Here is a 21,656-nt window from a genome sequence, read left to right on the forward strand (position 1 = left end):
CACTATGCGCGAAACAAAAAACCTAAGCGAGCGATTCAATAAAGATTTTCCAGAATTTTGGAGAGAGACTAGAACTGAAAGGCAGCCTGCAAGAATAAGAACCCGTGCTACATGCCTAAGAAGTTTGAGAAGAGCCAATCCAATGGCCAGAAAATGCGAAGAATATAGGAGTATAATATGGGATACGAACGGAATAGCTCCAAGCCAGCTCCTGCGAATATATCCCAATTACAGCCGCCTTCTCACAGCTGCCGGAGGCATCAGCGGAGATAACAGTATGAAGAGGAAAATTCATTATGTGTTCAGAAAGGAGCCCATTTAGGATATTAGCGGGCATATGTTTCGCATGGGACGGAAAATATGGTCCTAATGAAAGACGGGGTCAGCCTGCGTATCTCCAACTTGTTGCAAGGAGATCAGATTAACCTGAAGCGGGGCTAACAGATTCTGCGTGAACCTACCTTGCGGAAGCTGATAGCGTGGCCAATGATTAGTGAAAAACAGGTGTGGTTGAGATAGAAAAATGGGACTACGAACGCCGGGGGCCGGGTCAAAGGACCTGAGGAAAGTACGCACTGTTAGAAGTTGGAAGCGGGAGAAGATATCGGGGATACAGGCTTCCAGATAAAGGACAGCGTTGGAAGCTGATTTTGGGAGCTCGAGGCATAGCCGTAGGGCTATAGCCGTAGGGCTATGCCTCCAGCAAAGCTAATGGCTGCAGCTTGTAGTTTGCGCTAGCAGGGAACAAGACACAATCAAATTCCAGAATTGGTCTCATATAAGCCTTATAGAGCAACAGTAACGTGTGACGATGCATGCCAAAGTTTTTATTGCCAACTCGTGTCAACCGGCCCAGAGCACGTTCCCCTTTAATAACATTATTCTTAATATGGTGCCGCCAGTCCAAGCTTTGAACATAAGTAACGCCTAGGTATTTAACCGACTCCACCTGCGGAATTGGAGTGGAGTGGTATACTAGCGAGATGTACAAAGGAGTGCCGGGCGGAAATACCAGCACGACACATTTGCTGACATTAAGTGATAAACTAATTTGGTTCAACCAGACTTCAATAGCATTCAGGTATGCCTGCAAACACTCGTATAGTGCATGAATATCCTTTGCTGATGCGAAAAAAGCTATATCATCTGCGTATACATAAACTGCAATGTTTGGATGAATGGGTATGTCCCAAACCATTATGTTGAAAAGCATTTGAGACAAAACAGATCCTTGTGGCACACCTCTTGATTGAACATAGGTATTTGAACAGAAAGATCTGTCTGTACAAAAGAAAAATATTTTAAAAATTCACAAATCAAAGCATAGATGTAGCGCGGTGGATGTAGTTGTGTAAGATTGTTAATAAGGACCGTGTGTTCAACGCTGTCATATGCTTTAGCAACATCAAGTGTCAACAAGGCAGCAACTTCTCTCTTGCGCATTGAGAGTCGTAATCGGCTGTCGAGATCCACATGCGCGGACCATATTGAACAACCGCCACGAAAGCCAATCTATGCGGAGCTGAGGCCGTTAATGTGATGAACATGCTCTGTGAGGCGACTGTGTACTACTCTTTCTATTAGCTTTACTAAATTTGAGGTTAAAGCAATCGGCCGAATATTGTCTAAATGAAATCCATTCTCTGCATTTTTCAGAAGTAAAATTATATTCGCAATTTTCAAACTGTTAGGAATTCAAGAGTTTTCAAATGACGAATTTACAATATCCAGAAGGTGAGTTGGAAAGCCTTGCGCTAAAATCTTTAACATGCCCACAGTAACCCCATCACATCCCGGGGCAGCAGACTGCATTGGGAGAACAATTGGGAGGAGTTCTGACACGTCCACCTGGGTATAGTGCGAGCTGGGGGTGAGAGTGTGCGAAGGTTCCGTTTTCTGCACTTGGAAACGTAAAGCCAGCCCCTGAGCGATACGTTCAAGGTGTTGCTTAGCTTCCTGCGGAGAAAATACTATTGACTTTAATGCAGTTGGAGGCCGGAAAGTTGTTATTCTGCGCCATGAATCTATACAGAGCCTTCTTATTCTGAGGTTTAGAGAGATATGTGTTTAAATTTTGACTATAATCATCCTTTGCTTTTTTAACAGTTTTGAAAGATGCAGAGTAGAACTTATAATTTATCCAATTAGCTGGGCTCTGATTATAGGAAAGGCTTTTCCATGCTGCTTTTCTAAGGCGATAAGCTTTCTCACTCTCCTCCGTCCACCAAGGAGACGGCTGTCTCGCAGGGGCAGTAGCGCACACAGAGAATACAGAGCTCTCAGCAGCATCTTGCAGAAAGGAAATTGCCCGCTGAGCTCTTTCTGTTCGACCTGAGCTATCTATGGAGGGAAGCGAGGCAGATATCAATTTTTTTATACGCAATGTGATTTACAAATTTCAAGGTTGCACCTCCTTTTCTGATAGGAGAGCACATAATAGTAAAGGCTATTAGAAAGTGGTCACTGGATGTATCTGAGTCTACTGTTGACCATGCAGATACTCCAACCCCACGAGATGCTAATGTTAAATGTATAACTGAACGAGAAACTCCACGCATAAAGGTTACTCCTCCGGAATCGCAGCAGCGCACTGCATTCATAGACATCCATGACCAGAGAAGCTGGCCGCAGGAGTCAGAGCGACTACCCAGGACACTGTGGTGCGAATTAAAATCCCCTGCGATGAATGTGTTGTTTGCTCCGCTCAGTAAGGTATCCAAACAGTCTGTCCTGAGAACACCTACAAGAAAGTAGACGTTAGCAAAAGTTACTGTGGCGCACTGTGGAAGGGAGATTTCAACCGCCAACAACTCAGTCAGGGAGCATAACTTTCTGCAGATTGATTCCCGGTGACATATTTTTGTAGAGATCATCGTTATTAACCCAGCACCCCTGTCATTAATGCGGTCCACCCTGAAAACACGGAATTTTTTCATTGAAAATAATTTAAGTGGAGAGAACCACGTTTCTTGCAAAATCACTAAATCTGGATTATGTTTATGAAGAAGTATTTCAAGATCCGTGAGAAAAGAAAGTACGGAACGACAATCCCATTGCAGAACTTTTAGACCCGCCATGATTATTGACTGATGAAAGAAGCAGCAACAGCTTCCTTCAGCACATCAGTCTTGGGGATTAGTCTGGGGGGGGGGGGGGTCCTTTCTTGGCTTTGATTTGCGGAACAGCTGACTTCAAGGGTGAGGAAGAAGCTCGACGCTTCTGGGAAGGACAGAGCATTTCAACATCCGTTTTACAGATATCTACGTGAGAGACACTGCCAGGAGCGCTATTGGCAGGCGGGACTTGGGACGCGTCAGGAGGCGACATGGAGTAACTTTTACTAGCAGCACAATTTAGGAGCGATGCAGGCGTCGGGCCGAAACAGATGATTGAGAAGGCAGAGACAGGCCAGCAACAAGTTGCAATAAAGCCTCGGTGAAGTTCCACAGCATCCGCTCAACCACCTCAGAAAGAGCCTGTTCTACTGAGAACACTATCGAAGTTGTCAAACTTGACTCTATATCTGCAACAGAGCTTCGCGCACGGTTGGCATATGTATTATTCTTCCGATCCAGAATTGCATACGCATCTGCTCTCGAGCATCGCTTCGCTTGAATTATATCTAGCAGGCTTTGTTCGTCTGCTCGCTTCGAGCAGTGGGCATCATCAGCTGGGTGGTTACACTTGCAGAGGCAACACTGGGGCTGATCAGAGGAGCAGCTGTCATCCGAATGCCCTTCTCCACCAACACGGCAGCGGGTCGCCGATTTACACGTTTTACCACTGCGACCGAACCGCCAACAGTTGGTCCATTGAAGTGGACGGGGTCGCAGAGGATCCACGCGATACACTATTGGCCAGACCTTGAGCTCAGAAGGACAGGAGGAACCAGCAAAAAGTAGCTATAACTGATTCTGTCGCTACACGCACACCATTTATTTCTCTACTGCACCGGTAGACAGAAAGAACCCCCACACCTTCATCCTAAAACTCCTCCAGTATTTCCTGTGGGGAAGATGCTGGGTCTACTCTACGAACAATACCTTTGTAGCATGCGAGCTTTTCAAGGATGAACGCTTTCACCGCTAATTACTGAAATATTTGGCACTGGAGCAGGTCTGTGACGCAAGCAATGCCAGAGGACTTGAAAACAATGTCTCTACGGCCGAACGGTCGCACCTCAGAGATCTGGAGGTAGTGGGTAGTGAGAGACCTTAGCTCCTGCTGAAGAACCTTATAGGTTTTCATCTTGATCATTCCCTCACAGATCGGCACGAGAGCCACAGGGATGACGTTAATTCCATTTTTCCTAAAAAGGTCCAGCGGAAAGCTTTGGGGGGGGGCAGGCTGCCAAACCAGGCTGCCGACCCTCCGCCCCGGGAGGTCAGCGACATACCTGAGCCAAATGCTCCCTCAAGTGCACATTAACCGCGCCTACAGACTTAACCTTAGACCTGGTCAAATCCCCCACGCAGAACGGCCTCACCAGGGTTGAGCACGCAGACACCACCAGGAAAAAAACAGGCACCACAGGAAACAGCCGTTCAGAACCGTCCAGGTGGCAATCCAGGAAGCCGAACGCTTCCTCCTCAAGAACATGCATACGGCCACAGCGTCACGACGAGCATTCCTCTTTTTCTTTCGTCGCCTATACCTTCTTCTTCCTCGTCCACGTCCTTCTCGAGAACACCATACGGACGAAAACAAAGGTAGAAAAGAATAAGATTAATGACAGGGAACTAAAAAATATATACCATGAAAAAATGATGGTCAATTTGCGTTGTTAGGCGAAATGCGAAATATGGGCGTTAGCAGTTCTGTTTTCGCTTCGGTTCCGGTTTTCAGATGGTGTGTTCAGGGATGGGAGTTGTTCGGATAGCTATAATGGGTTAATATCCATATGTGCGGAATCGGTTACTACGGGTTCGTGAACACACACACACACACACACACACACACACACACACACACACACACACACACACACACACACACACACACACACACACACACACACACACACACACACACACACACACACACACACACACACACACACACACACACACACACACACACACACACACACACACACACACACACACACACACACACACACACACACACACACACACACACACACACACACACACACACACACACACACACACACACACACACACACACACACACACACACACACACACACACACACACACACACACACACACACACACACATGTATATATATATATATATATATATATATATATATATATATATATATATATATATATATATATATATATATATATATATATATATATATATATATATATATATATGGCCAGGTTGCCCACCACTCGGTGCGCAGGTGAGCAGCCTGATAAACATGCTTCAGACAGAGAGACAGCAAAAGAGACATACACACGACAGTTAAATGCGGGTAATGGTAACTATAGACAATTTACAGCGCGTAAACATGGGAGCCATCATATTTGGTCACGTGACCACTCCCCCATGGCTGGCCTTTGGGCCTTCTCGTTTCGACAGCTGCCGTCTGCCGACGCTCTGGCTCTCGGCTGCAAGACGCGTTTCCGGCTTTCACTGTGGATAACGAGCTGCCGGACGGCGCAAAAACTTCGTGTGTGTGCGCATAGTATGCGTTGGCGCTGGAAAATGTTTTTTTCAATCACCTCCTTTACTGGTCTCCTTCCCACTGCCCGCATCGGTTCGAATGCGTCAAAAAACCGCGGTCAGCCATCGGCGCGTTCTTTTTGTTAAATCAATTTACCGCCTAATACTCTTTGTGGCCACGTAACTCGTTGTCAAACTGAGTAGATAAAAAGTGCAGCATTGGCTTTAAAATTTTTTCTACAGTTGGATACTTTTGCCGAACGTTCGAAAACATGACAGAGAAATTTTGCCTAAATTTTATAAACATGTGAAAGAGGAACTGAACGGGCAGTATCGACTACGATGAAGACAGGGAATTTTTTGTCTTCGTTCTGCAGATGAAAGTTGATAAAGACGACAATGTTCAATGCCTGCGCAAGAGTGTGCTGCAGATTATCACGGGGCGTGACGACGCTCGCCCTCATCACGCGAGCTCAAGAGGTCGACCCTGACTGGAGGCACACTTTACTCTTCCCAGCCCCGATTAATCCCTTCCCTTTTGTGGCATTAAAGTTGTAACCACCACAAGGCTGCGGCGATAGCCTTGTGCTGTTACGCAGTGGCCAGCGAAGCTGATCTATTGGTGCAGCCGCGGGTTCGAATCCTTGTCACGGATGTTTATTTCATTGATTTTTATTTGCTTTAGTCACTTGGCACAAAACCACAAACATCGCAAACCCGAGAACGTTGGAATATATTGCTCGGGGTTTACGCATCCGAATAGTGCTTTCACACTTATATGTGTTCAGAGCGATTAGGAATGTTTCCCGCTCAGCACTCTGAAAGAGATTTGCAACCGAACGTGCGCGCGCTGATCGCTGTGTGATGCGTGATCGCTGAACGATGGGCCAGATATTACTTCATAGTCTGTTAACGTTCCGGAATCGAAATGAAGACTATGGACGCTGTTCAAAATACGCTTCAGGAGCTTAGCAACACTTGACTGTGCTCTCTTGCTAAGTATAAGATTGAAATTGGCACCCACGATGTGGCCAGTCGGAAAAAGCTGAAATATACATATTTCTGTCATGATAAACTTCACCACTGGGCTAGAGTAATTCGGTAGACCTTTGCATCGAGCGAAAGAACTGTCGAAACGCCTCTTCTGGGGACTGTCCCAAACCAGTTCGCCAGTCGCTTCCCCATTGATAGCGCCAAGTACACACGACAGTGCAGTGAGCACTATGCCGATGCCGAGGCAGCACTTATTGCAGAGGTCTAAAAAGCATCTATTATGCGGTGTATTCGATCAGTGTTAGTCGAAAGTGAGCAAGGCTACAGGAATTGAAACAGCGACTCTCCTGTTTCGCAAGATGAATTATGAACGTGCTCATAATAATAGCCACGAGATGATGCTTATTAAACGTTGAAAATAAGCCGGTGACATTAGAACGGCGCAATATATTGTTGATGTGAAGGTATCATCAAGTCGTTCCGGCATTCCGGTAGCTGCTGCCGGCACTGAGATAATCTGGCGTGTCAGGTTTATAATATGTTTATTTGTTTTGTAGAACGACAGATTAACATTCGCAGAAAGCAGCATGAACCCGCGAGAGAGCTCACCGGAAAATAGCGACTTGTGCATGAACTGCCCCGTATTAAACCCCAAATGCAATAAGCGCGCTTATTATGACGCTGCTACACCGCAGGGACATTAGCTGGGCATATTAATTGAACAAAACGCTTGACAACCGTACCAAAGCCGGGTTTAAGAGTCACTTGACATTCGTACACAAGCTGCGCAGTAGCAGTTCGCACTGCGAACCGATTTTTTAATTACGGCTCCGAACACCAGGGTTGGCAGCTGCCCTAGTGGCGCCAAGTTTTGTGGACAGAGTGCACTGCTCTCTGTAAATGGTGTATGACTGCTAACAAACTAAAAAAATGCAGACCGTGGAAATAGCTAGCACATTATTGGTGTTGAGTTCTGCATGCATTCAGATGGAGCTAACAAGATCCGACGTCCTAAGGGTAGTCCAATTGCGTCCTTAGGGAAATACCGAAATCACAAAATCGTTGCTTTTGGTTTAAGTGAAGGGCAAGAGAGGTTCAAAAGCAGAGAGCCTGAACATGCCGTTAGAGGGTGTTAGAAATGATAAAGAAGGAAAATAAAATGGAGTAGCTTAAATTAGTAAAAAGTTCGGTCCAAGAGAGCCATAACTTAAAAAAAAATATTTTACTTGCTTAACTTGAAGCATCAGCCACAGAAACAGGTGAAACTAACCTATAAACTCTGAGTGTCCTTCATGTAGGACACATCATTTATTCGCGCTAACTTGAAAAGTTTATTGTATAAAAGATCGCGGCTCCTAAAGTAGATTCATAAGGCTCTATGCTTTTATGTGCAAGCGTTGCGTTGTCTGAGTTCAAAAAGAGCAGCCAGTCTTCTCTGGATGGAGAGAGCAGTTGGACCGCATCGACCACATTGCGATTCCGCAAGAAAAGCAGATTTACGTGCTGTCATCAGAAGAAGAAAATAACTTTATTCTAAAAGGCTTCTAGATGTCAGCAGTGTGGGTCGCTCCGGACTTCTTTTAATACGGGCCCCCGAAGGAGACACTCGAAGCGCTTGCTCGTTTTATATAGGCGAGCTGGTCCTCCAAGGCTGTGCTGGTCAAGGCCTCCCACACTGCTCCGTTGTAGGACATTTGCGTGCAGGCACTGCCGGGTAACGTTGAAAGGCCCATATGGTGTTGAATAGCGTAGCCCTATCTCCTCAATGCGGCCATCTATCCTTCTTCGCGGTGGGATGAATTTTGATGATGATGTGTAGGCCCGAAAACGTCTTTCTGAAGCTGGCGCGAGCGTGTCGCCTCTTCTTGGCTGAGCTTAGAACGAGGCGGAGGGTATCGTCCCCTACTGCCACTTAATACCCCAGTATTGCGCCGTAGTTTTGGGGTACAGACTGCGATAGCCACGCTCCAGCCCCCGCTCGCTAAGTGTGGCCTTTAGCGATGGAGTAAACCACGTGGTCTCTAGAGAGGCCCACTCGTTCTTGTGCCCATTACTGTAGTTTGATTCTGGTACTCCCGCCCCTGTGTTGATGAATAGTCGCATGGCCGTTGTGCGCAGTCTTGCGTTGAGGAAATTCCTACGGGCTTGGTGCGAGTCGGCGATTACGGTGAGAGATTCTCCCGGCGTGTTGCCGATGGCGACCGCTAGAGACAAAACGACTTCTTCAGCCTCGGTAGGCTGCAGTCTGTGATGAGAAACAAGACATTGCAGTCAGTTGGAAATGTTACAAGCTTTACCCCACGCAGCGCAACAGGTAGTACATCTGCGTAATGTCCAATATTTCAGGATGGCTTAGAAGTCGAGGTGAGAAAAGTTTTTTCATCGATAAAAGCATGCTTCTGAATTCTGAGGTGAAATTGACACATAAAAATTTCTATGTTTTTGTGATTTCATGATGTTTAAGCATAATGGCATGAACTGAATCAACAGACTGCCACCTGTCATTGGAAGAGAGCAGCGTGCTTGTAACACTATTCATTTTAGCGGTCGGGGCACATGAACTTGATCACGGAATTGTGTGCAAAATATATTTGCGAAACGTTCGTGCAAGGTGTTTACAGCATACAGTCTTGCGTACAGTCTTGCATACAGCATGCAAGACTTCTCGCCTCAATGCTGCCGGCCACACTTGCACAGACCGCTTCAAGAAAAAAGAATGCATTCTTACTCGCTACAAAATCAAATTAAGGAAAACGACAAGGGATATCAAAGCTACTAAGCTGCAATTACAAGCTAACAATATGCAATAAGAACAAAGAAAGAAAACATCGATAACGACATATTTCTGCGCCCACGAATTGAGTTTATGGTATTTTTCGGGATATTAGGTGCTCCAAATGGCTGCCACGACAATAACAAGGCAGCTAACCTCAAAATAATCGTATTAACGCCGCCTTGCCGGAAAAGGTACGAGAGCGCAATAGGAAAGTTCCAGATAGTCAATGAAAGCCGAATATTTCATTAAGTTTCATAGTCTCGTAATTATTAGACAAAATATCTTGGTACGCCATTTTGCACAAGATTTGTAAAGCAAAAAGATCCCTTGCTTAATATTTGTGTGATGTGGCTGTTTCGGCCCCAATTTCTAGCGGCGCTCTATAACAGTAATTCTTTGAAGGTTGATTCAATTGAATAGTTAAATCGAATGGTTGACTGACTGATTGATTTTTTGTTTCTTTGATTGGTTCATTGAATTATGGAAATATTTATTGTACTGATTTGGCAACTAGTTTTGTACGATATTCGTGCCTTAGGTCTGCGACTTCTCGGTGTTGTAAGTAATGTTACGACAAAAGACGAGGACTGGTGTCCAAAATCATCTCTTCAGGTGTCTCGCATGTACCCTTACACAATTCTCCAATGGATTATCTCCCACAGTCACAGCTGCCTTTGCACGTGCCGCAGATGCTGTCCATAACGAGATACATTGATCACCAAGCCGGTTACACATACGCTGCTGACGTAGGCCAGGAGAGGTCATGAGTCGGTAGCAGCGCTTAAATTCTTTCTCCATCAGTACCCGGTGTGCGCGTGCGATTCACAAGAGAGCAAAGATGAAGAAATAACTGCGGCGCATGACCCACGAGTGTTCATGAGGAAGAATTCACCGGTGTTGCGCTTCCACGTGCTTTTCCTTTTTATTAACTGCGTTCAGCTGAATAGCCACCCGATTCTTGGCCGATTCCCCAGTGTGGGTATGTCCCATCTTTTGATAGGCTAACAACAACAACAACAACATGACCCACGAGAGCTGCGCCAGCAAGGTTCACGTGCGCCCATTCGAAGCCGAGCCTGGAAACTTCCGTCTACTCGCCTTTGGGAGAATGCTGCCGAGAGCTGAAGCGAACGACCGGCGTTAAGCAGTAAGCACGTCTACGAGGATTTCGTGCTGCACGCTCCGCTGTGCGACGTGGACGCCTCTGAGCTGTTCGTGTTCGTCGAACTGGGGAACCAGGCGTGGAACTCGGCCGCCAGTTCTCTTCTCTGCGGGAAATTGCTCTCGCCTTCGGCTCTGTGAAGGTAAGGTGTCATGCATCCGGCCAGTGCTTATTCTTAACGATCGGCCGCAAGGCCAGATCTGGAAATTTGTTCGCATAGTCAAGTTTCGAGCCACCGGGACGACGCTTGAAGATTCAACTGGCACTTACCACGCAGCATCAGATATCGAGCTTAGACAGAACTTGCTTGTGACGCGATTACTTCAGCAAAGTCGAGCCAAACCTAGTCCTATGCACGAACCGCGATTCCAAACGTGGATTTATTATGCAGAACTGTGCGAGCTTGTTAACGTTCAGTGTGCTTAGAGACGTCACACAGATCTCCATGCTAGGGGAGGAAAGAGGAAGTCCAGGATGACAGGAACCACGTATCGTCTTCTTTTCGCTGCCGGTCTGCCGTGCCTTGTTTATAACAGAGACTGCTGTTTTTCTTTTACGTGTGGTTAATTAACCTCAAGGCCGAGGGCACCCGAGCGCCTCTCGCAGCTCAGCTGCAGACAGTTGTGTCTCAACAGTAGGCCTCTCAGATCCTCCCGTATTACACTTTCAGGTAACAATTGAAGGGGACTAATAACGGAATGCTGCGTTATCCTTTCTGCCCTGCAGCAACGCTCTCCTCCCTCCCCTCTCTGTTTCGCCTCGCTCCCCGTCTAGTGCACGTCACAAGTTTGGCCTTGCTCGGGTAGGAAATATGAGTCTCACTACCCCAACAGGTCTCTATGTTACCTGCTACGTCGTGAACTGTGCAGCTCTATCAAGCTCCTATAGCAGCGACTTGCTGTTGGCGACCGGCACTGCCATCTCCACCTCTTAGCGGTGCAAGATTCATCGGAAGGGCACTTCAGTCTCTACAGTGACTAACTCTGACTCGGCAAGTTAAGATCATTTGTGTCAAAGAAACTTTGTATCAGTGGTTCTGAAGCAAATAGCACAATGAGGACCCGAAGGTTTGTCTTCATTTCGAAAACTCCATACGAGTGTCATAGCTATATTCATCAAAATGCCTTATGTACAATACAAACTATCAAGGTGGAACGTGATGCATCAGCAAGTGAAAGCATAGCTTATATTGCTTTTTTTCTGCTGCTAGTTGTTTCTTGGTTTCATAAAAATTGCGTAGAATGCGTTACGTTTTTCATGCAGCCTATTTCATGATCCGCCTCAAAAAGGTAGACCTACACTTCTGGTGCCACGATTTCTTGATCAAAGACGGTAACCTCATAAGCTTTTACAATGTCGAAATCAGATCCCTTGTCCACGCTCTGAGGTGAAGTAGATGTGGATGTAGCCCTGAAACATTTCGAAAGAAATCTCGAAGGAGCGTAGAATTGAAAACGTTCTTCGAGAAAGTAATTTCTGAATATTCGTCGCACGCACGCAAAGCCCCGTAGCTGACCAATACGCTCCCCAAAAGTGTCACAGGCACAGGGAGCAGGCGCATTAATAGCTTAGAATTTGTTTTATGAACAGACACATGAATTTATGAGCACTTTGTCTCGTCAGCATATGCAAATCGTTAGCATATTCAAGCACTCTACCCTCATGGGCACATGTGCACGTTGTGGTTGTTTTATATGTGGTTTGGTTTCAGTTTAATGTATTGTCTCGATTTGAATTGTATTTTTAGGTGCGTATTCTGTACTTGGCTACATAAGTATAATTGGAATAATGGGTGTAAATATCGGTGTGTGTCCTCGTCAAATAAAAAGCATTTGGTGTATCACTCGACCATTAAAATGCGGGCTACTGAAATGAGATTCTGTACATTATTTTCGGGCGGCCATTTGAAAATTTATGGTTTGACGGTCTTCTTGGTGTATCCTCGTGATCTTTGAGGAAGTTCACCTTGCAAGCTATCTCCATTTATCGACGTTTATTGCTTTCGAGGATGTGCATCCGCATCCAGGTTCGCACCGGATTCTATCGATGTCGTTCTAGGCAAGATCGGGAACTTGAAAAAATTCTGCACAGCCACATCCGTACGAGGAACGCATACGAGTGAGCTATATGAAACGCAACATCCCGGTAGGTATTCGCTGTGTTCTTGCCGGAGGCAGACGCACGGCTCGGCCGAAAAATGAAAAAGACATGGCGAAAATGGAAAATAATAGAAATTGAAAGGAATTAGATCTGTTGCAGAACAGTTGCCGACGAGGCTTGAAGTTACGCTCGCAGAGTATGGAACTAAGAGATATTAGTTACCAATATTTTGAGACTACTTGTGTCATGCGACCTGCTTATGAAACTGGGGAGCCATGTCGGTGCGGCCGTGAACGCAGGCCTAGCAACCCATCGTGACCAATGTGGTGGGGTCGAAGGCCGCGAGGGAACGAAGACCAGGCCCAGTAGTCTAGGGTTTGACGAAACACCGTCTATTTGACAAAGACGCCGATATTTATATTCTTTAGTCACATTGACTTTAAATAAACAATTTAAAAACACATGCACAAAGGCAAGTTGCAAGACAATCCACTAAACTGAAACCATGACCAAATGAACATATACAACACCGGTTTCCAGGCCTCGAACTCTAAGCTCGCATCGCTGGGAAAATAAGTGTGGACAAGTACATTCGGAACGTCGAATCCGGCATTAAATACAAGGATGACGAACCTGTTACTGCCGTCAACATTGTAGGATCAGCATGCGGACTCTAAAAAGACTACGTATAATTATTGACCCATTTACATATATTTTAATAATGCGGACCTGTGAAAATTAACTGGAACCACAAACATTTTATTCTTAATGTATTCCCCTAAAATTTAGGATCGCAGTTCTGCTGATATGCTGCACATATGAATGTCATTAGGCCAGCTCGCATGTGCCCTCACATCCGACGCGTTTTTCTGGCTGTATTGCAGCGCGGGGTTGCCTCGAAGGCTGCAGCTAGTGTGTTTCGCGCCGCCGCCAGGGCAAGAGGACAGCTTGCTCCCAAAATTCTGAGTAATTCAATGCAGCCTGAATAGTGAAAGCTTGAACCATGAGTACCAGTTTCCTGCCTCCCTGCTCTTGCGGAGCAATTTACCTGCTTTTGACAGGCCCATGTGGATGGGAGCGTTACTTATAAGAGACCGTGTGCTGCGGAATATCAATGCGTAGTAAAGAACCCATGTTGGTTAAAATTGATGAGGAGCCCTGAAATATCGCGCCTACCAAGCCCTGGCCCACAGCTATCTGCGGGACATAAAGCCGAAATCCCATACCTTCCTCTATTGCGGCAGAGCTAAGCGAGGCTTCTACAGCGCGTATGACAACGAGTGTAGGATTCTGCCTTTTGGCGGGAGTACTTGCGCAGTGTTGACTGCATCCTCTCGTTGCAGGCTCCCACTTCGGTCGTCCTGAGCGCCAGCTTGGAGTTGGCACTATGCCGTCATTATTTTCGTCAAAGTCCTTTTGCAAATATCGCTATATTATTGCGATTCCTCCAAATGATAGCTTCAGTCTGGGTATTTTTATTTCTGCATTCTTATGATAATGTGGCAAAACAGAGAGAATCAAGAATGGCTGCCATTTCCGGTTCTTTTTGGAACCGAATAAATTTTGAAGTTTAGTTTTTGTTTATCCTTTGAAGATTTCTTAAGTATACCTATGCAACTATGAAGTGAAAATACACTGCGTTTACTAGCTGTCCTCTAAGAATACTGTCACCATGTGATGCGCGGTAGTCGACTGGCCGATTGGTCTAGACATATAAAACAGCACAAAAAAGCTAGGACAATGGAAGACTCACCTGCGGGTAAGGCGCACGATGCTTCGGCCCCCATTCCGCCGTCCCCGTTTTTTGCGCTGTTACTAGAAGTTAAAAACGAAAAAAATAGCGCAAACCAGAACTTTATTTGCAATATTTGTGTTCGTGCCATTAGCTCAGACCCCGCACAGTTCGCCGATTTATACATGCAATGTGGCTCAGAAGCGAGACTTGCATAGAATTCAAATGGCAATAATCTCGTATAAACAAGAGGAGAATGAACCTACCGAATGCTGGCACAGATTTTTTTACTTCGCCGCAGGGACAGCTTTTGGCACGCACACACCTCTACAACACAAACATGGGAATTCTGCGACGAGATGGGTTTTCATACACTTTCTTGTGCAGTTTCAAAGGTGTGAAAATACCCATTGTCGCTATTTCTCGAAAATTAGGATGTTATTCTACCAGCACAACCTTTTCAAATGTCCCGTAAAGGCATCTCGCACTCCTGGAGGACCCAAGGAGCGCGAACAATATTTATCGAACTATTCTTCCCCACTCTTCAAGCAACTGTATTCACAATACGAGCTATTCCCCAACGCAGAATAATAGCCGCATATCCACACTCCATTTTCATACGCAAAGCTTTCCTCCAGTGGCACTATAGATGTTCCTTAATATCACTGGCATTGTGGTAGATATTGACATCTGATTTATTAAATTTTGTGCTCAACCTCAACGTGCTAATGTGTACATAGCGGACGCTATGCACGTCAACAATAGGCGAAAGTGGGCTTTAGAGGTTTGAGACACATGGCGAGAGAGCCGACGGCTTCACCGCTTGCCTCGCAGAAAAACAAGCATACGAGCAGTAAACCTAGCGGAGTATAGGATTAAAGAATAAGGCATGGCTATACTGTTGGCTCTTCACTAATATTATTATTTAAAAAGTTATTTTAACTAAATATAGTTAAGAGTTTGTGTACAGCGCCGCAGCTGAGGCACAGCGACCCATCCTTTTAAGCGTGATGTTAAATGATGCTGAGGATCCCGAGTATGCATTTAAATGTCACCAAAGAGGCTTCGCTTTCCCTTATGCCTGACACTTTTTCCTCTCGCACACCCAGGATGGCCATTCCCCCATTGGCCTCTTAGCATGAAATAATGGAATGCAGTGCGGTGCCGGTCACAGTTATTAATCAAGCATTAAGAGTGCGCTTTATGAGAGAGTAAATGCTGCGCTTGCTTTGTGCGCACGTCCACTAGCGACGAATAGCTAGGAGCTACTTGTATATGTTTTCCGTGTGATTAAAAGATGTATGCCATTGCGAATCAACCGGTGCAGCCCGTCGTCGTCCGCGCCGAGTCAGAAGCGGTGGGTGCAGCCCAGCGTCGATGAGGAGCCCCCACCGCAGCCCTGCAGCCCGCTCCTCCTCGTGGCTCGGGTTGCAGGCGGCTCCGTTGCAGATGGACTCGTGTTGGTGGCGCGGCAGCCTGCAGGTGCCGGAAGCTGGAATCCGGTGTCTCTTCCTTCAGCGAGAACTACACGCGAAACATCACAGAGGTAACGCCAAATTAATGATTAATGTTAAAGAAGAAATAACCAGCCAAAAAAGACGAACACAGGAGAACGCCTGTACTAACGACTGAATGATTTACTGAGTACAGACCACCGAGTACTTTCAACGCATGCGCCAAGACAGGACAGGCACTCAAACATGGTTATTCAAATAATCAAGTTCTTTTATCGTCAGCGCTATCGATGTTGAACTTACGCAAGCATCGCGATGTTTGGCTATTTGAAAGGCCTCAAAGATTTCGCGGGCCTTCCGGAAGGCCAACTCAACAAAAATATTTATTTAGTCCAGCCGTGGTCCTGTGTTGTTCTCTCCTTGTGTGTTCGTCTTTATTGGCTGGTTATTTCTTTAATATGCCATACCAATAGGCCCATCATTCTGCCCTGCTTCATGATTGATTAAGAGCCATTCTTGCTCATTCTAAGCACTGTAGTGAAACAGACATCGCATTGCCCTCCACGGCAGATTTGCGAAATTCTTCCACTCTGTCTGGTGGAGGTCTCATATTCAATCATAGCACCACGAGAAGAACACGGGGTGGAATGAAGCTTCTTAATTTTTATTGAAGGAACGTTCCCTGAAGCTACCCATTGTCGCCGTGGCGAAATTGTCAGCCCACTAAGTCATTTCAATGACGTGTCTAGTATTCCCAACAATAGGTGATTACGTAGAGACTTTTAGCTTCCCTGAACCGGTGTCATTACAAGCACCAACATCGAAGCGCCGCCGACATGGAATGAAGTGGAGTAACAGTCACTTAATTCATGACGTTTGCCACTTTTGTTCGCACTGGAACACAGCTTCCCTGATGCTTCTGCAATAACATAACCAATAAAGAGATAAGAGAAACATTCTAAATGCTTTATTTTTGTTTGAAGTGATGCTGGGGGCTGTAAAAGTTACGTGCTGTGCAGTGCAAGGTGCAGACTATGGACCCCGCGGCTGTTTGAATGGCTGTTTTTCTTTGGATATGACCAGACATTTGAGCTAGTTGGTGTGGGCTCACCTCAAAGAAAGCACAAATGGTGGGACTGCTTCCATTTTCCTGTGCGCACTCCAAGCTAGTAAAACCATTCATAGCCAACTGTCCCATGAAGAATGCATTTGGTCATTGATGCCTGCATGAGGTTTCTATAAGCTTTCTCTCGCAGGTAAGCCTACTTACATCCCCAGGATTTCTCGACGGCCTCTTCCTGAACCTTTGGGAAAAACTACTAAAAGACTGTCATGAACACTCAAGCAGACTGCACAGATATCGAGCGATCACGAACTGCTGTCATAAAATGTTTGCATTGCTTCGCCGACAAGCTCAAGTAAACAGCAGGAAGGGTAGGAGCCCATCTGTTATTCTCGCCGTCATTCCGTTGTCATGTGGAAAATATTGTGTAGAACAAACCGCGAGGTGCATCAATGACAGGTTGCGAGAGCATCGCAATTCCCTTGGATCGACAATAGGTTGCACGCTTGCTATTCACTGCGCCAGTTGTGAGGATTGCTTTCCATTGATTAACCAGATATGCATCATAAAGAAATATCAAGACCAGCGCGCACGCGAAATCTGAGATGCCTTCATCATTCACATGAAGAATTGAGCCAGTGTCAGCACACCATCCCTGACCTTGTTTCCGAAGGAAATAACATAGCTTAATCACCAATTCCTTGATACTAAGCAGCACGTTACCTTTATTGTTGTCACTGTTTACATACCTTTTTTTGCAGTTTTGGATCTTTTTTACGTTTTCAGGTTTCTCTTGCCTCCCCCCTCCATCATCCCCTTGTTAGCAACCGAGTGGAGCAAGCACTTTCCCTCTGGCCTTCGTATGATGAGATGTGTCGATTAGAATGGCATTTATATATTTGTTTTCAAATCTGCAGAGCATCCATATTCCTCCTTCCTGAAGTAAAAACGTAAGTTCATAGTCAGCGCTCATCCTATTTTCTCTTTCGTGCCCCGTCCTTTGCGCTGTTGTTTTCTAATGTGTGTTTCTTTCCCTCACACTGCAGGGTTCCGCTTCTGCAGTGGAGAATTAGACAACATCGACAGCAAACAACGATAGCCAACATATGTAGCCTACATTGGCCTGACTACGTCCTCTGCAGGTCAAAGGCGTCTTTCATAAACCTGAAATTACCCATGCCTTGTGTCATCAGCGGCCAGGTTATGTACCTCAGCTCGCTAATATGGCCTTCCCACCTGACTTTCTGCCGCCCCCTTCTACTGTTGCCTTATCTTCGAATTATATTGCCTTCTCAGGGCAGGGCATATAATACGAAGGCTGTGGATAGTACAGCGAGCTTCGTAGAGAAAATTGACGGGTCTAAAGTTATTTAAATCCTAGTGGACATCAACTAGGAATGACCATGGTCAGGGCATGTAATGCGAAGGCTATCTTGTCTTGGAATTATACGCCCTGACCAAGGTCCATCCTTGTTTATGTGCACTATTTTTCTCTCCAAAGCTCACTGTGCTCTCCGCAACTTCCAAGGTATGCCACCAATTGAAGATAGCTGCTATGCCGAAGAAAATGCCAGAGCATGCCCGAAAACTGTTACAGAAACCCCAAAATGAAGTTATTCCAGCTTCGTATCTGCGCCCGTTTACACAAAGTAAAATTACGTCAGTCGTGCTGACTGTGCTCTGCTTTCAGATGATTCATTTTCACGACTGGAGAGCTCTTGAAGACTCAGCTTGTATGCAGCAAAAAGCATTAGCCAAAAAACTCTCTTTGCACTTTTTTTTTACTGTGGCCGTGGAGGACGTAACAAAGCATCGAAATCTAAATTTCATTATGCAATATAATTCACTGAGTTAACCTTGGTAGTCATATTTTGTTTCGCTCAGTTTTCTTCTTGGCATCTGACGACTGTACACATAGAAGTACCCATATTAGAAGATTAGAAGCCGCATTTCATATATTTCATATTTATGTTATACTCATTTTTATGCACTGTTCTCCTTTGGTCGCGTTTGTTTGACAAAGACGAACGCTGATATTTCTTAAGAGCTTCATGTTGCCCAGACTGAATATCTCCTTTCCTCTCATCCTACTCTCTGGCGGTGTTTCTTGATATATTTCAATATCACCCTTGAACAGAACACGCGAAGTCCTGCAATAAAAGATGGGTTCGTTCGAGTAACTCGACACTCTGAAGTTGCTAGTCATTGCTGCATCCGTGTGAGCTAAAAAAATGGCGTGCGCTTACCCTGAAGGGGCACTTCGCAAAACGTTTCCTTGGGACGTTTCTACTTTTATTAGATAAGCGCGCAAAAGCAAACCATTGAGCGCACATTATAGTGCCACATAGGTCCTGTGCAGCTGTGGGCAGAAGCAATGGTGTGGCTTCTATTGGATGGAAAATAGGAGTAATTTACCTTGTCGCATTAACACATCACTGCACTGGCATGTCTCTAGGTTGCAGTTAGTGGATTCCCCTGCGCAACTCTTTCATGCCGACACTAATATTTAACAGTCCGAACCTAGTTTTTTGCGATGTTCACGGTTCTGTTTGGTATTCCTTAGAGCATTAAATACAAGATTGTCGTCGGTTAAAAGAAAGTTTGAACAGGTGCTGATTAAAGCTTGTTTGAGGATAGGCATTGTACACTGTCAGGAAGTAAGTTCATTCCTGGTTTGCTATTATTTTATTTTAAACAAGACGCGATTGGTTTCATAACGGAAATTTTACAGCACATCAAATTATACTATTTCACTTGCGATGCAAGGACAAGAATAACAAATACTCGAAATTTGTTAGGGTGCATAGGCCAGCTCAGATTTTTTGGTTGCAAGTGCAACGAGCTATCTTTCACTGCTGCAAAAATGCATCTGAGTTGTTTATTCCAATTGTCGTTTGGTTCACGACACTACTGCGCACAGTACAAACAATATGTGCGGTCTCTTTTTTTGCACACGAGCTCATCTGTCCTCCTGTGTTTACTTGCGTTGAATTGGACCGACTTCTTTTGCCTGCTATAGTGTCAATTTTTTTGTTTTTGCAAAGTGATCACCGCCAGTGCCCAACGGAGAAGCACACATACGCGACGTGGGAGCAGAGTCAGCTACAAGACCATTTTCGCCATCACGCAGAGTCCGTCCATCTCCAAGTTCGCCGAGAGACAGTCTGCCTGCTGAGCAACCCATGAGGCGCGGGCTAACATCGATTCGACCCAGAACTCCTTTACCCTGAAGAAAACCAGCCGCGCTGTGTCAGGACGAATGTTCACACTGCTACGACAATCGCCTAACGCTGTATTACTCACTAAGGGTGTTCCGAGCACAACAGCCTGAGAGGAAAGCGATTGGCATAGTCTGCAATATTATTGCACACTATCTCCGGAAGCGCCCGTCTTCGTCCCCAGGGATTTTAGAGTGCCTGGGCCTCAGAAAATGAACCCCTTATTACGTTACCTGCTTCGTCGTGTCCGCGGCTTAATTAAGAATAATAAACGAATGCCAAATATGGTTTCAAATAAGAAGATTTTACTAGCACGCTGGACAACCTCATAGAGGGCTGTTGTCTGGCTCACACAGTGGATAACATCCCGAATATCATTAAAAAAAGCGAAGAAGCGAAGAAATATTAGCTATTATGAAGCACTGATGCAAACACGGACGTAATAAACATATTTATAATGCCCATTTTTCGTATGTCTTTAATGAATCACTGACCGCAATAACAGCACCATACTCTGGAGAGACCGGGCGACTGCCAAAGCGTTATGCTAAAAGCATTCCTCTTTTCTGGAAAGAGGACACTGCTGTCATTAGAAATGATACTAGAAGCAGGACATAATTATTTCTGACTTTATCTTCGCAATATTTGCGTGTTGAACCAAGGCGTAACCGCAAATTCAGGACAGCGGTACTGAACGTTTCAGCACAACTGAGGCCGGTTCTAGTCGCTAAAGTTTCGTGTTGGTTGAAAGAACCCCTAGAGAAATCATATTATACTGTATGGCATGGTGGAACTGATCAAAGCGAAAATTTCTTGCCGGGCTTAGCCGGTTAGCAGCTTGGAAGTTGGAAGGTCCAGCTTAAGCATATAACATACCTAGCAACCATTTTCGCTTTTGAACGGGGTGGCGGGGAAACTGTTACAGCTTGTCGGCGCAATGCATAGTCCGGAAAGCCCGCCCGTAGAATACGATGAATAGGCTATGCATGAAATACAACGGAGAGACCGGCGGGGGTACAGTGGTTGTCACCAAGAATCCTAGAAATCCTGTTTTTATCCAGCCTTTGCGGTTTGCCATGTCAAATTCATGGCTCCGACCATTTTCTTTCTGCAGCGCTAAGTGTAGCTCTCTTAATGAGTCCGTTGCCGTGTGAACTCGAAAAGAGAACAGTATTTTAGAAAATTTCCTTCATTTTGCGTGCAGTTTAACCCGTTCATTTGCATGAAGGCCCCACTGATTCAGGATCAGGTTCTGCCCAAAGCATTAAATGTTTTCATGAGCCTTAGAGGGCAGTTGAACTACGCGCAGAAGAAAAAAATAGTATTGATTGAAGGACAGGTTATCACGATTATGAGGGTTGTTAGTGCTAATTTGCACAACATTTTGTCACAGGGCACTCATTTCTTCCTAATACGCGGACAATGAATGTGAAATCCTTGCGGTTGGCCTCTTAGTCCCAGGTCAACAGCCATTTACGATCGCCAATGCATATTTCCCGTAGGTGTGCATGACCCTCGACC

The 21,656-nt window shown here is 45.5% G+C and overlaps 1 protein-coding gene and 1 long non-coding RNA gene across 3 annotated transcripts in view; both read left to right on the plus strand.

The window, feature by feature from the left end:
* Positions 1-10,565, plus strand: part of LOC144115859 (uncharacterized) — a 40,931-nt gene extending 30,366 nt beyond the window's left edge. For both annotated transcript variants that reach the window (XM_077650407.1, XM_077650408.1), the window contains exon 5: positions 10,407-10,565. In XM_077650407.1, the coding sequence (XP_077506533.1) occupies positions 10,407-10,550 (144 nt within the window). In that variant the 3' untranslated portion in view covers positions 10,551-10,565. The remainder of the gene's footprint in view (positions 1-10,406) is intronic.
* A 4,734-nt stretch (positions 10,566-15,299) lies between these two features.
* On the plus strand, positions 15,300-20,592 carry LOC144115860 (uncharacterized). The gene is made up of 4 exons (XR_013311587.1): positions 15,300-15,946; positions 17,111-17,288; positions 17,704-17,867; positions 17,964-20,592. It is a non-coding gene; the product is annotated as an uncharacterized LOC144115860 (long non-coding RNA).
* The last annotated feature ends 1,064 nt before the right edge of the window (positions 20,593-21,656 follow it).

This window comes from Amblyomma americanum, chromosome 1, assembly GCF_052857255.1.
Source record: "Amblyomma americanum isolate KBUSLIRL-KWMA chromosome 1, ASM5285725v1, whole genome shotgun sequence".
Taxonomy (NCBI): Eukaryota; Metazoa; Arthropoda; class Arachnida; order Ixodida; family Ixodidae; genus Amblyomma; species Amblyomma americanum.